Source organism: Salvelinus alpinus, chromosome 8 (assembly GCF_045679555.1).
Source record: "Salvelinus alpinus chromosome 8, SLU_Salpinus.1, whole genome shotgun sequence".
Taxonomy (NCBI): Eukaryota; Metazoa; Chordata; class Actinopteri; order Salmoniformes; family Salmonidae; genus Salvelinus; species Salvelinus alpinus.
This window is the reverse complement of record NC_092093.1, coordinates 52,341,302-52,356,836: the sequence shown is the minus strand read 5'-3', so window position 1 is coordinate 52,356,836 and position 15,535 is coordinate 52,341,302. Positions and strand designations below refer to the sequence as shown.

At 44.8% G+C, this 15,535-nt stretch overlaps 1 protein-coding gene across 1 annotated transcript in view; it reads left to right on the top strand.

Moving 5' to 3' along the window:
* Positions 1-13,603, top strand: part of LOC139583261 (extracellular sulfatase Sulf-1-like) — a 117,977-nt gene extending 104,374 nt beyond the window's left edge. The window contains exons 16-19 of the mRNA XM_071414139.1: positions 5,649-5,791; positions 6,051-6,177; positions 11,917-11,950; positions 13,054-13,603. Of these exons, the coding sequence (XP_071270240.1) occupies positions 5,649-5,791; positions 6,051-6,177; positions 11,917-11,950; positions 13,054-13,087 (338 nt within the window). The 3' untranslated portion in view covers positions 13,088-13,603. The remainder of the gene's footprint in view (positions 1-5,648; positions 5,792-6,050; positions 6,178-11,916; positions 11,951-13,053) is intronic.
* The last annotated feature ends 1,932 nt before the right edge of the window (positions 13,604-15,535 follow it).

Genomic DNA, 15,535 nt, shown 5'->3' with positions numbered 1-15,535 from the left:
TAGTAGTTAACCCTGTTGTCCCTCCTCCAGTTGGAGGGTTCTGTTCTAGTTAGTAGTTAACCCTGTTGTCCCTCCTCCAGTTGGAGGGTTCTGTTCTAGTTAGTAGTTAACCCTGTTGTCCCTCTTCCAGTTGGAGCGTTCTGTTCTAGTTAGTAGTTAACCCTGTTGTCCCTCCAGTTGGAGCGTTCTGTTCTAGTTAGTAGATAACCCTGTTGTCCCTCCTCCAGTTGGAGGGTTCTGTTCTAGTTAGTAGTTAACCCTGTTGTCCCTCCTCCAGTTGGAGGGTTCTGTTCTAGTTAGTAGTTAACCCTGGTCTATCCTTCCTCTAATCCTCCAGTTGGAGCGTTCTGTTCTAGTTAGTAGTTAACCTTGTTGTCCCTCCTCCAGTTGGAGGGTTCTGTTCTAGTTAGTAGTTAACCCTGTTGTCCCTCCTCCAGTTGGAGGGTTCTGTTCTAGTTAGTAGTTAACCCTGTTGTCCCTCCTCCAGTTGGAGGGTTCTGTTCTAGTTAGTAGTTAACCCTGTTGTCCCTCCTCCAGTTGGAGGGTTCTGTTCTAGTTAGTAGTTAACCCTGTTGTCCCTCCTCCAGTTGGAGGGTTCTGTTCTAGTTAGTAGTTAACCCTGTTGTCCCTCCTCCAGTTGGAGGGTTCTGTTCTAGTTAGTAGTTAACCCTGTTGTCCCTCCTCCAGTTGGAGGGTTCTGTTCTAGTTAGTAGTTAACCCTGTTGTCCCTCCTCCAGTTGGAGCGTTCTGTTCTAGTTAGTAGTTAACCCTGGTGTACCTCCTCCAGTTGGAGGGTTCTGTTCTAGTTAGTAGTTAACCCTGTTGTCCCTCCTCCAGTTGGAGGGTTCTGTTCTAGTTAGTAGTTAACCCTGTTGTCCCTCCAGTTGGAGGGTTCTGTTCTAGTTAGTAGTTAACCCTGTTGTCCCTCCTCCAGTTGGAGCGTTCTGTTCTAGATAGTAGTTAACCCTGTTGTCCCTCCTCCAGTTGGAGGGTTCTGTTCTAGTTAGTAGTTAACCCTGTTGTCCCTCCTCCAGTTGGAGGGTTCTGTTCTAGTTAGTAGTTAACCCTGTTGTCCCTCCTCCAGTTGGAGGATTCTGTTCTAGTTAGTAGTTAACCCTGTTGTCCCTCCTCCAGTTGGAGGATTCTGTTCTAGTTAGTAGTTAACCCTGTTGTCCCTCCTCCAGTTGGAGGGTTCTGTTCTAGTTAGTAGTTAACCCTGTTGTCCCTCCTCCAGTTGGAGGGTTCTGTTCTAGTTAGTAGTTAACCCTGTTGTCCCTCCTCCAGTTGGAGGATTCTGTTCTAGTTAGTAGTTAACCCTGTTGTCCCTCCTCCAGTTGGAGGATTCTGTTCTAGTTAGTAGTTAACCCTGGTCTGTCCTTCCTCTAATCCTCCAGTTGGAGGGTTCTGTTCTAGTTAGTAGTTAACCCTGTTGTCCCTCCTCCAGTTGGAGGGTTCTGTTCTAGTTAGTAGTTAACCCTGTTGTCCCTCCTCCAGTTGGAGGGTTCTGTTCTAGTTAGTAGTTAACCCTGTTGTCCCTCCAGTTGGAGGGTTCTGTTCTAGTTAGTAGTTAACCCTGTTGTCCCTCCTCCAGTTGGAGCGTTCTGTTCTAGTTAGTAGTTAATCCTGTTGTCCCTCCTCCAGTTGGAAGGTTCTGTTCTAGTTAGTAGTTAACCCTGTTGTCCCTCCTCCAGTTGGAGCGTTCTGTTCTAGTTAGTAGTTAACCCTGTTGTCCCTCCTCCAGTTGGAGCGTTCTGTTCTAGTTAGTAGTTAACCCTGTTGTCCCTCCTCCAGTTGGAGCGTTCTGTTCTAGTTAGTAGTTAACCCTGTTGTCCCTCCTCCAGTTGGAGCGTTCTGTTCTAGTTAGTAGTTAACCCTGTTGTCCCTCCTCCAGTTGGAGGGTTCTGTTCTAGTTAGTAGTTAACCCTGTTGTCCCTCCTCCAGTTGGAGGGTTCTGTTCTAGTTAGTAGTTAACCCTGTTGTCCCTCCTCCAGTTGGAGGGTTCTGTTCTAGTTAGTAGTTAACCCTGTTGTCCCTCCTCCAGTTGGAGGGTTCTGTTCTAGTTAGTAGTTAACCCTGTTGTCCCTCCTCCAGTTGGAGGGTTCTGTTCTAGTTAGTAGTTAACCCTGTTGTCCCTCCTCCAGTTGGAGGGTTCTGTTCTAGTTAGTAGTTAACCATGTTGTCCCTCCTCCAGTTGGAGCGTTCTGTTCTAGTTAGTAGTTAACCCTGTTGTCCCTCCTCCAGTTGGAGCGTTCTGTTCTAGTTAGTAGTTAACCCTGTTGTCCCTCCTCCAGTTGGAGGGTTCTGTTCTAGTTAGTAGTTAACCCTGTTGTCCCTCCTCCAGTTGGAGGGTTCTGTTCTAGTTAGTAGTTAACCCTGTTGTCCCTCCTCCAGTTGGAGGGTTCTGTTCTAGTTAGTAGTTAACCCTGTTGTCCCTCCTCCAGTTGGAGCGTTCTGTTCTAGTTAGTAGTTAACCCTGTTGTCCCTCCTCCAGTTGGAGGATTCTGTTCTAGTTAGTAGTTAACCCTGTTGTCCCTCCTCCAGTTGGAGCGTTCTGTTCTAGTTAGTAGTTAACCATGTTGTCCCTCCTCCAGTTGGAGCGTTCTGTTCTAGTTAGTAGTTAACCCTGTTGTCCCTCCTCCAGTTGGAGCGTTCTGTTCTAGTTAGTAGTTAACCCTGTTGTCCCTCCTCCAGTTGGAGGGTTCTGTTCTAGTTAGTAGTTAACCCTGTTGTCCCTCCTCCAGTTGGAGGGTTCTGTTCTAGTTAGTAGTTAACCCTGTTGTCCCTCCTCCAGTTGGAGGGTTCTGTTCTAGTTAGTAGTTAACCCTGTTGTCCCTCCTCCAGTTGGAGCGTTCTGTTCTAGTTAGTAGTTAACCCTGTTGTCCCTCCTCCAGTTGGAGGATTCTGTTCTAGTTAGTAGTTAACCCTGTTGTCCCTCCTCCAGTTGGAGCGTTCTGTTCTAGTTAGTAGTTAACCCTGTTGTCCCTCCTCCAGTTGGAGGATTCTGTTCTAGTTAGTAGTTAACCATGTTGTCCCTCCTCCAGTTGGAGGGTTCTGTTCTAGTTAGTAGTTAACCCTGTTGTCCCTCCTCCAGTTGGAGGGTTCTGTTCTAGTTAGTAGTTAACCCTGTTGTCCCTCCTCCAGTTGGAGGGTTCTGTTCTAGTTAGTAGTTAACCCTGTTGTCCCTCCTCCAGTTGGAGGATTCTGTTCTAGTTAGTAGTTAACCCTGTTGTCCCTCCTCCAGTTGGAGGGTTCTGTTCTAGTTAGTAGTTAACCCTGTTGTCCCTCCTCCAGTTGGAGCGTTCTGTTCTAGTTAGTAGTTAACCCTGTTGTCCCTCCTCCAGTTGGAGCGTTATGTTCTAGTTAGTAGTTAACCCTGTTGTCCCTCCTCCAGTTGGAGGGTTCTGTTCTAGTTAGTAGTTAACCCTGTTGTCCCTCCTCCAGTTGGAGGGTTCTGTTCTAGTTAGTAGTTAACCCTGTTGTCCCTCCTCCAGTTGGAGCGTTCTGTTCTAGTTAGTAGTTAACCCTGTTGTCCCTCCTCCAGTTGGAGGGTTCTGTTCTAGTTAGTAGTTAACCCTGTTGTCCCTCCTCCAGTTGGAGGATTCTGTTCTAGTTAGTAGTTAACCCTGTTGTCCCTCCTCCAGTTGGAGGATTCTGTTCTAGTTAGTAGTTAACCCTGTTGTCCCTCCTCCAGTTGGAGGGTTCTGTTCTAGTTAGTAGTTAACCCTGTTGTCCCTCCTCCAGTTGGAGCGTTCTGTTCTAGTTAGTAGTTAACCCTGTTGTCCCTCCTCCAGTTGGAGGGTTCTGTTCTAGTTAGTAGTTAACCCTGTTGTCCCTCCTCCAGTTGGAGGATTCTGTTCTAGTTAGTAGTTAACCCTGTTGTCCCTCCTCCAGTTGGAGGATTCTGTTCTAGTTAGTAGTTAACCCTGTTGTCCCTCCTCCAGTTGGAGCGTTCTGTTCTAGTTAGTAGTTAACCCTGTTGTCCCTCCTCCAGTTGGAGGATTCTGTTCTAGTTAGTAGTTAACCCTGTTGTCCCTCCTCCAGTTGGAGCGTTCTGTTCTAGTTAGTAGTTAACCATGTTGTCCCTCCTCCAGTTGGAGCGTTCTGTTCTAGTTAGTAGTTAACCCTGTTGTCCCTCCTCCAGTTGGAGCGTTCTGTTCTAGTTAGTAGTTAACCCTGTTGTCCCTCCTCCAGTTGGAGGGTTCTGTTCTAGTTAGTAGTTAACCCTGTTGTCCCTCCTCCAGTTGGAGGGTTCTGTTCTAGTTAGTAGTTAACCCTGTTGTCCCTCCTCCAGTTGGAGGGTTCTGTTCTAGTTAGTAGTTAACCCTGTTGTCCCTCCTCCAGTTGGAGCGTTCTGTTCTAGTTAGTAGTTAACCCTGTTGTCCCTCCTCCAGTTGGAGGATTCTGTTCTAGTTAGTAGTTAACCCTGTTGTCCCTCCTCCAGTTGGAGCGTTCTGTTCTAGTTAGTAGTTAACCCTGTTGTCCCTCCTCCAGTTGGAGGATTCTGTTCTAGTTAGTAGTTAACCATGTTGTCCCTCCTCCAGTTGGAGGGTTCTGTTCTAGTTAGTAGTTAACCCTGTTGTCCCTCCTCCAGTTGGAGGGTTCTGTTCTAGTTAGTAGTTAACCCTGTTGTCCCTCCTCCAGTTGGAGGGTTCTGTTCTAGTTAGTAGTTAACCCTGTTGTCCCTCCTCCAGTTGGAGGATTCTGTTCTAGTTAGTAGTTAACCCTGTTGTCCCTCCTCCAGTTGGAGGGTTCTGTTCTAGTTAGTAGTTAACCCTGTTGTCCCTCCTCCAGTTGGAGCGTTCTGTTCTAGTTAGTAGTTAACCCTGTTGTCCCTCCTCCAGTTGGAGCGTTATGTTCTAGTTAGTAGTTAACCCTGTTGTCCCTCCTCCAGTTGGAGGGTTCTGTTCTAGTTAGTAGTTAACCCTGTTGTCCCTCCTCCAGTTGGAGGGTTCTGTTCTAGTTAGTAGTTAACCCTGTTGTCCCTCCTCCAGTTGGAGCGTTCTGTTCTAGTTAGTAGTTAACCCTGTTGTCCCTCCTCCAGTTGGAGGGTTCTGTTCTAGTTAGTAGTTAACCCTGTTGTCCCTCCTCCAGTTGGAGGATTCTGTTCTAGTTAGTAGTTAACCCTGTTGTCCCTCCTCCAGTTGGAGGATTCTGTTCTAGTTAGTAGTTAACCCTGTTGTCCCTCCTCCAGTTGGAGGGTTCTGTTCTAGTTAGTAGTTAACCCTGTTGTCCCTCCAGTTGGAGCGTTCTGTTCTAGTTAGTAGTTAACCCTGTTGTCCCTCCTCCAGTTGGAGGGTTCTGTTCTAGTTAGTAGTTAACCCTGTTGTCCCTCCTCCAGTTGGAGGATTCTGTTCTAGTTAGTAGTTAACCCTGTTGTCCCTCCTCCAGTTGGAGGATTCTGTTCTAGTTAGTAGTTAACCCTGTTGTCCCTCCTCCAGTTGGAGCGTTCTGTTCTAGTTAGTAGTTAACCCTGTTGTCCCTCCTCCAGTTGGAGGGTTCTGTTCTAGTTAGTAGTTAACCCTGTTGTCCCTCCTCCAGTTGGAGGATTCTGTTCTAGTTAGTAGTTAACCCTGTTGTCCCTCCTCCAGTTGGAGCGTTCTGTTCTAGTTAGTAGTTAACCCTGGTCTGTCCTTCCTCTAATCCTCCAGTTGGAGGGTTCTGTGCCTGCACTAGTTCCAACAACAACACCTACTGGTGTGTGAGGACCATCAACGAAACGCACAACACCCTGTTCTGTGAGTTCGCTACGGGCTTCCTCGAGTACTTTGACCTCAACCACGACCCCTATCAGGTGAGTGGACTCCTCCCCTTCCAGATACCTTTCAGTAGCAGTTTGTATTTTCTGTCTATCGAAACCCTATTTATTAAAGTGTGTGTGTCTGTGTGGGTCTGTGTGGGTCTGTGTGGGTCTGTGTGTGCGTGTGTGTGTCTGTGTGTGTGCGTCTGTCTATGTGCGTCTGTGTGTCTGTGTGTGTCTGTGTGTGTCTGTGTGGGTCCGTGCGTGTCCGTGCGTGTCTGTGTGGGTCTGTGGGTCTGTGTGTGTCTTATAGTTGACCAACACAGTGTATTCAGTGGATAGAGAGGTGTTGAACACCCTTCATTCCCAGCTGATGGAGATGAGGAGCTGCCAGGGACACAGGCAGTGTAACCCCCGACACAAAGGGCTGGACCCAACAGGTAAACACACACATACTACTACAGTGATACTACCGTACTACTCTGTTGTCCCTCCTCCAGTTGGAGGGTTCTGTTCTAGTTAGTAGTTAACCCTGTTGTCCCTCCTCCAGTTGGAGCGTTCTGTTCTAGTTAGTAGTTAACTCCGTTGTCCCTCCTCCAGTTGGAGCGTTCTGTTCTAGTTAGTAGTTAACCCTGTTGTCCCTCCTCCAGTTGGAGGGTTCTGTTCTAGTTAGTAGTTAACCCTGTTGTCCCTCCTCCAGTTGGAGGGTTCTGTTCTAGTTAGTAGTTAACCCTGTTGTCCCTCCTCCAGTTGGAGCGTTCTGTTCTAGTTAGTAGTTAACCCTGTTGTCCCTCCTCCAGTTGGAGGGTTCTGTTCTAGTTAGTAGTTAACCCTGTTGTCCCTCCTCCAGTTGGAGGGTTCTGTTCTAGTTAGTAGTTAACCCTGTTGTCCCTCCTCCAGTTGGAGGGTTCTGTTCTAGTTAGTAGTTAACCCTGTTGTCCCTCCTCCAATTGGAGGGTTCTGTTCTAGTTAGTAGTTAACCCTGTTGTCCCTCCTCCAGTTGGAGGGTTCTGTTCTAGTTAGTAGTTAACCCTGTTGTCCCTCCTCCAGTTGGAGGGTTCTGTTCTAGTTAGTAGTTAACCCTGTTGTCCCTCCTCCAGTTGGAGGGTTCTGTTCTAGTTAGTAGTTAACCATGTTGTCCCTCCTCCAGTTGGAGGGTTCTGTTCTAGTTAGTAGTTAACCCTGTTGTCCCTCCTCCAGTTGGAGCGTTCTGTTCTAGTTAGTAGTTAACCCTGTTGTCCCTCCTCCAGTTGGAGGGTTCTGTTCTAGTTAGTAGTTAACCCTGTTGTCCCTCCTCCAGTTGGAGGGTTCTGTTCTAGTTAGTAGTTAACCCTGTTGTCCCTCCTCCAGTTGGAGGGTTCTGTTCTAGTTAGTAGTTAACCATGTTGTCCCTCCTCCAGTTGGAGGGTTCTGTTCTAGTTAGTAGTTAACCCTGTTGTCCCTCCTCCAGTTGGAGGGTTCTGTTCTAGTTAGTAGTTAACCCTGTTGTCCCTCCTCCAGTTGGAGGGTTCTGTTCTAGTTAGTAGTTAACCCTGTTGTCCCTCCAGTTGGAGGGTTCTGTTCTAGTTAGTAGTTAACCCTGTTGTCCCTCCTCCAGTTGGAGGGTTCTGTTCTAGTTAGTAGTTAACCCTGTTGTCCCTCCAGTTGGAGGGTTCTGTTCTAGTTAGTAGTTAACCCTGTTGTCCCTCCTCCAGTTGGAGGGTTCTGTTCTAGTTAGTAGTTAACCCTGTTGTCCCTCCTCCAGTTGGAGGGTTCTGTTCTAGTTAGTAGTTAACCATGTTGTCCCTCCTCCAGTTGGAGGATTCTGTTCTAGTTAGTAGTTAACCCTGTTGTCCCTCCTCCAGTTGGAGGGTTCTGTTCTAGTTAGTAGTTCTAGTTAGTGGATAGTTAGTGGATAGAGAGGTGTTGAACACCCTTCATTCCCAGCTGATGGAGATGAGGAGCTGCCAGGGACACAGGCAGTGTAACCCCCGACCCAAAGGGCTGGACCCAACAGGTAAACACACACATACTACTACAGTGATACTACCGTACTACTATTAGTACTACTACAGTGATACTACAGTACTTCTATTAGTACTACTACAGTGATACTACAGTACTAATATTAGTACTACTACAGTGATACATCCGTACTACTATTAATACCGCTACAGTGATACTATGGTGATACTACAGTACTACTAGTAGTACTATTATGGTGATAATACGGTACTACTATTAGTACTACTACAGTGATTCTACAGTTCTACTACAGTCAGACTACAGTACTATTATTAGTACTACTGCAGTGCTACTACAGTTCTACTACAGTCAAACTACAGTACTACTATTAGTACTACTGTAGTGCTACTACAGTATTACTATTAGTACTGCTAGAGTCAAAATACAGTAGTACTACAGTGATACTACAGTACTACTATTAGTACTACTACATTGATACTACAGTACTACTATTAGTACTACTACAGTGATACAACAGTACTCCCATAGTACTACTACAGTGCTACTACAGTACTACTATTAGTACTACTACATCGATACTACTGTACTACTATTAGTACTACTACAGTGATTCTACAGTACGTCTATTAGTACTACTACAGTGATACAACAGTACTACTATTAATACTACTACAGTGCTACTATGGTACTACTATTAGTATTACTACAGTGATCCTACAGTACGTCTATTAGTACTACTACAGTGATACAACAGTACTACTATTAATACTACCACAGTGCTTCTACGGTACTACTTTTAGTAGTATTACAGTTCTACTACAGTACTACTACCGTGCTACTACATTACTACTATTAGTACTATTATGGTGATAATACAGTGGTACTACAGTACCAATACAGTTATACTACAGTACTACTATTAGTACTACTACAGTACTCCCATTAGTACTACTACAGTACTACTACATTGATACTACAGTACTACTATTAGTACTACTATAGTGATTCTACAGTACGTCTATTAGTACTACTACAGTGATACAACAGTACTACTGTTAATACTACTACAGTGCTACGATGGTACTACTATTAGTATTACTACAGTGCTACTACAGTGTGTCTATTAGTACTACTACAGTGATACTACAGTATGTCTATTAGTACTACTACAGTGATACTACAGTACTACTATTAATACTACTACAGTGCTACTATGGTACTACTATTAGTATTACTACAGTGCTACTACAGTACTACTATTAGTACTACTACAGTGATACTACAGTACGTCTATTAGTACTACTACAGTGATACTACAGTACGTCTATTAGTACTACTACAGTGATACTACAGTACATATATTAGTACTACTACAGTGATACTACAGTACTACTATTAGTACTACTACAGTGATACTACAGTACTACTATTAGTACTACTACAGTGATACTACAGTACTACTATTAGTACTACTACAGTGATACTACAGTACTACTATTAGTACTACTTTTAGTACTACTACTCCATTATTTGCATGTTTTAATGACTCCTATAAAATGGTGGACATTAAGGTACTCAACAAGGTCTGATTTCATTAGTACTAATACAGGACTCAGGTAGTATAAAGATCCAGTCCATTTAAAAAAAAATGGAGGCCTCTTACACTTCAATGTTGTGATGTGAAAATCCTGGCGAAATGCATAGCACATAGAATAACAAAGGTTTTACCAGATATTGTTCATCCAGATTAGACAGGTTTTTACATGGACGATATATATTGTAGATAATATACTTGAAACAATTGAACATTATGAAACATCAAAGATACCTGGCCTGGTCATAGCAGATTTTGAAAAGGTGTTTGATAAAGTACGACTAGATATTATGTATAAATGCCTGGATTACTTTAATTTTGGTGAATCTCTGAAGAGATTGAATCATTGAAATGCTAGCTATTAAAATTAGATCCAACAAGAACATCAAGGGGTTAGAAAACCAGGGGACTGGTGTCATTGACAAAGGTGTCAATGTATGCTGATGACTCTAGTTTTTTCTTAAGTCCGCAATCTGGACCCCTGCACAGTGTCATTGAAGATCTTGATAATTTTTATAGCCTCTCTGGACTAAAACCTCATTTAGACAACCTCATTCACCATATTGCGTATTGGGTCGATAAAAGACACAGTGTTTTTACACTATCTTGTAGTTTACCAATAAAATGGGTGGATGGTGAAGTCGACATACTTGGCATTCACATCTCAAAAAATATAAATTGATTTACCACAATCAATTTCAATAGAAAGTTAGCAGAAATAGAGACGATTCTGCAACCACGGAGAGGTAAATACTTGTCTATTTATGGAAAAATCTCATTGATTAACTCTTTGGTCCTATTACAGTTTACTGACTTACTAATGTCGCTGCCTACTCCAGACGACTCGTTTTTGGAAATCATGAGCAAAGACTATTTAATTTTATTTGGAATGCTAAGCCAGACAAAATAAAACGTGCCTATTTATATCATTAATATGAGTTTGTGGGGGGCTAAAATGAATCAATATTAAATCTTTAAACCTCTCACTAAAAGCTCGTACATCAATTATACTTAATAATCTTACTGGAGAACCATTTAGGGTTGAATAAAGTCGTGTCCTTTGTTCAAAAATTACCTTTATGCCTTTATACAGATTACAACTTCTCATTTCCGACTAATTGAAAATAACATTTTGTTTAAAGTATCGCCCTTTCATAAACAAGCCACACAAAGCTGGTTACAATTTCAGTTTTATCCTCCAGAAAAGAGAGAACAAATATTGCAATAAAGGTTATGGTTAAACTCAAATATACTGATTAATAAAAAAAATACAAATAAATGTAAACGCTATTATATTTATTAATGATATTATAAATAGAAACGGTGTAGTTATGTCACATATGCATCTATCGAAAATATATGGGAAGTGAAAGATATTACTTGGTTTGTTTTAATCATGACACGCACAGGGAACTCTTCTGCAGCCTAACCAGTCAGAGTGGTATGTAACAAGCATAAATATACCTTTGAATTGGTTAGAGATGTAATGAGAACCTAATATTGTGTCCATCAATTCAACTCCTTCTGCTGTGGAAGTGGTTTAGGGTTGCATCCCGAATGGCACCCTATTGCCTTTGTAGTACACTACTTTTGACCAGGACCTACAGAGCTCTGGTCAAAAGTAGTGCACTATATAAGGAATAGGGTTCCATTTGTGAGGTTGCCTGAGTGCTGTCAACAAGCCTATTGGGCCTGTCACTTTCCACCGGTCTGGTTAGCCTCACTGTTCTGAAGAGTTCTGGCAATAAGCCTATTGGGCCTGTCACTTACCACCAGTCTGGTTACCCTCACTGTTCTGAAGAGTTCTGGCAATAAGCCTGTTGGGCCAGTCACTTTCCACCAGTCTGGTTAGCCTCACTGTTCTGAAGAGTTCTGGCAATAAGCCTGTTGGGCCTGTCACTTTCCACCAGTCTGGTTAGCCTCACTGTTCTGAAGAGTTCTGGGAACAAGCCTATTGGGCCAGTCACTTTCCACCAGTCTGGTTATCCTCACTGTTCTGAAGAGTTCTGGCAACAAGCCTATTGGGCCTGTCGCTTTCCACCAGTCTGGTTATCCTCACTGTTCTGAAGAGTTCTGGCAATAAGCCTGTTGGGCCTGTCACTTTCCACCAGTCTGGTTATCCTCACTGCTCTGACAAGCGCCTCTAGTTTTTCCTCACCACGACGGCTGTTTACAGATGAGAGATGACGTCACACTAGCACCAGGTAATAACGTTGCCACGGTGATATGAGACGGAGTTGTCATATCACCGCCTGATGATTCGGAAACACGACCGACATCATCGTCACCTGACGGACTGAATAACTGTTATACATCATACACCCACACCATCCCACTAGCTACGCCCTTTCCCAATCTCACCATCTATCTATCCTTCCAACCCAATCAAATATCCCTCCATCCTCTCCACCCGACCCCTGTCCTGTTCCTCCTTCGTCTCTCCATCCATACTCTAACAGAACCATCAGTTCTCCTCTAGGGCCTAGAGATGCTGGATTGTCCTGTTCATGAAGAGACATCTACAATGTGAATGATTTGTTATTTGTCTTATACCCCCCCCCCTCTCCTCCCCCACATCTCTTCATTTAACATTGGAACTGCTCTTATTTTCCTTTATCAGGAGGTAAAGATGGAGACAGCTACGAAGCACACAGGTAACCACCCTTCTTTTACGATCTTTCTGCATATGTGTCCCAAATTGTACACCATTACCAATATAGTGCACTTTTGACCAGAGCCCTTAGGTCCCTTAGGGTTCTGGTCTAAAGTGCACTACATAGGGAATAGTGTGCCACTTGGGAAACAGACTCTCTCTCTGAAAGAGGCTCTCTCTCTGAAAGAGGCTTCTCTTCCTAATAACTGCAAGGGCCGACTCACTGACTAATTCCCACTAATAATCCACGAGGTGTTCGAAGCTGCTTGGTTTTTGACTGCATGCCTGGGAAACGATGCTAACTAATAATCGATTTAGTCGACTCGATTTTTTTTGATTTCTTCTTAATTGAAAGTAGCTTGTCATCACGAAGTCTGAGGGGGGATCGTCATTGCATCTTTACATTTTGTTCATTTTATAAAAGAAGATGCTCTTATCCAGAGGGACTTCCAGTCAGAACAAAACTGTCTTTATCCTCTGGTTGAGGCACAGGTCTGTCTTCAGCCCCTCTCTGCACTCCTTCATGCATCACTGATATCCTTTAGAACATCTGTCAGACTGTGTGCATGTCCGTCCGTGTGCGTGTGCGTGTGTGTGTGTGTGTGTGTGTGTGTGTGTGTGTGTGTGTGTGTGCCCTAATCCTATGGAGCTGAGCTGGCTGCCATAGTGGAGGCTACAGGCTGGATACTAATGTTGGGCTGGATACTAATGTTGGGCTGGATACTAATGTTGGGCTGGATACTAATGTTGGGCTGGATACTAATGTTGGGCTGGATACTAATGTTGGGCCGGATACTAATGTTGGGCCGGATACTAATGTTGGGCCGGATACTAATGTTGGGCCGGATACTAATGTTGGGCCGGATACTAATGTTGGGCCGGATACTAATGTTGGGCCGGATACTAATGTTGGGCCGGATACTAATGTTGGGCCGGATACTAATGTTGGGCCGGATACTAATGTTGGGCCGGATACTAATGTTGGGCTGGATACTAATGTTGGGCTAGGCATGACTGCAACACAATCATACAACCACAAACTACCACTACTACACACCCATACCTCCAGACCCTGACCCTCTCCTCCTCCTCTCCCCCCCACAGCACTCAGCCAGTCTGGGACGGACGAGCGGGTTAAGCTGCCCAACCTGACGGAGGAGGAGGTGGACTGACTACAGCCCAGACAGGACGACTGGCACATCTTCCAGAAGAATGTTGATAATGTTTCTGCTACACTTTTTACACCAACTGGAGAAAAACGACGACGACCCCATAAGCTTGACTTTACGGATGACCCCGGGGCGTCTGAGCAGGGGGACGGGGCCGCGGGGCTGGAGGAGGGCAGCGGAGGAAAAGGAGAGGAGACCCCCAGCCAGGACATCTGGCCTGGTCACCCTGAACTGGGCCACCGCGGGACTCAGAGACCCCCCCCCCACCACCACCACCATCTCCTCAGTACCACCCACACACCCCGCGACTCAAAGGTTAGAGGTCAACTACAATCTATGAATTACCTCCCGGACGAGACTAACCATTTAGGCATACCTCAGGTGGTGTCTGCGATGACACTATCATCTCTGTGATGTCATCGTCAGCAGATCAGAGGAGGAGGGGCCTGAGGGGGGAGGTGGTTGCCCGTGAGTGGCCCATCAGCTGGAGGAGGGGCTAGACAGCGAGGGGGGGGTTAGACAGCGAGGGGGGGGGGCTAGACAGCGAGGGGGGGGGGGGGGGGGGCTGGTCTTCAGTGGGAACAGGAACAACGGGCTGACGGAGAAGGAGGTGTGACACGATGACCTGGAGAGGGGGACGGAGCTGGGAGGAAGAGACCCAAGGCTTCCTCCCCCTCTCCCCACAGACACAGACAATGAAGCCCACAATACAAGCCTCCACCACTACCACCAGCATCACTGGGAGCCTGCCTCAGACTGGCGCCCCCCAGGGGACTGGGTTGGTAGTGGGTCAGCACCTCCAGACCCAACAGAAACAGATAGAGGTGCAGGTAGACTCCCTGGCCCAAACCCTGGCCTACGAGGGTAGTGGGTCCATCCCCTCAGCCCTCCTCCAACCACACCCAGTGAGACACATACAGACATATAAAAGGTGCTGGCCCGCCATTGGGCAGCCTGATGGTCACCATAGAGACACAGAAACTGGGGGAGATGGAGAGCCAAGATGGCTGACGATGATTTCAGCACCAGTCAGTCTGATTTAGAGCTGTATTATAAATGAGTATTAAAGTTATTATTGTTTTTGATTTTTCACAGGTGCTTCCAATTATTATTGGAAAAACTACAGTGTTCTGCTTTTTCAAAATATATATTTAGTAAAAAAAAAATGTAAAGCCTTGATACAGCAGAAATTATTGAAATGTGGGGAATTCAACTTTTAATTGTTTTTAATTAAGGTCCAAGTGGATAACACAGTTGACCGTTTTTAATATATATATATATATATATTTTAAAGGTTATAAGAATGGTGAAACCATTTCCTGGTCTGAAGGTTATGGTTGTCTTTTGGCGTTAGCTAACACCTTGGTGTGCTACAATGGAGTTGGCTAATGCTAACGCCTTGGTGTGCTACAATGGAGTTGGCTAATGCTAACACCTTGGTGTGCTACAAAGGAGTTGGCTAATGCTAACACCTTGGTGTGCTACAATGGAGTTGGCTAATGCTAACACCTTGGTGTGCTACAAAGGAGTTGGCTAATGCTAACAGACTCAGGCCTGGACGCGATTTGATCTGCGTAAGATCCGTGTTAAAGCGTGCTTGACATTTAAAGGCATTTTCTGATTGAACTGACATTTGCAGTGTTTACTGTGAATGCGATTGCCTGTGAATGCGGGAGCGTTACCTTTTTAAAAGACGCATTGTTGACAAAGCGCCGATCGGATTGAATCCGGGCTCAGTCATCTCTAGACCGATCATCACTCAGATGATGCCAATAGTTAGACAATAAATGCACTTTAAACATTCAGCTTTTCCCTTGAACAGACCGTTGTCTTTAGTTTAAATGTTTGTGGTTTGGAAAAAGGTACGTACTCACTGGTCGTGTCCGAACTCTGACTTGCCTATTACTTAAACTAAATATTGTGTACTAAACGTACTACATGCTATTTAGAACGCACTGTTTAGTAAGAATGTACGCAGTAAGCAACAAATATCAACGTATTACTCATCCATACTGAGAAGGTGTCATCGGCTGCGCATTACACTCGTTCCCCGCCATTGGTACATGTTGTAGAGCGCAGCCCCTATTCTGATTATCAGCTGTTGTCGAACACGTGGGAAAAAGAAGAGGATTCTCTTCCGCAATAGTGTGCAGCGAATTCTATTTCATCAAAAGCCAAATGAGTATGAGATCTGGGCATTTAAAGTATACTCGATTTTCAAAACGTCACATACTATACAACTTTATATATTTTTTGCTTATTTAAGAAATCTACTATTTACTGTTTTAAATGTGGGGTATTCGGACACGGTCAGTGTAACTCCAATTGTGTCATGATGCTTAATACTGATCATTGGTATTTCATTTTGAACACAGTGAATTCAGTTTAAAATGTTAGTTTGGTTTTATGGATAATTG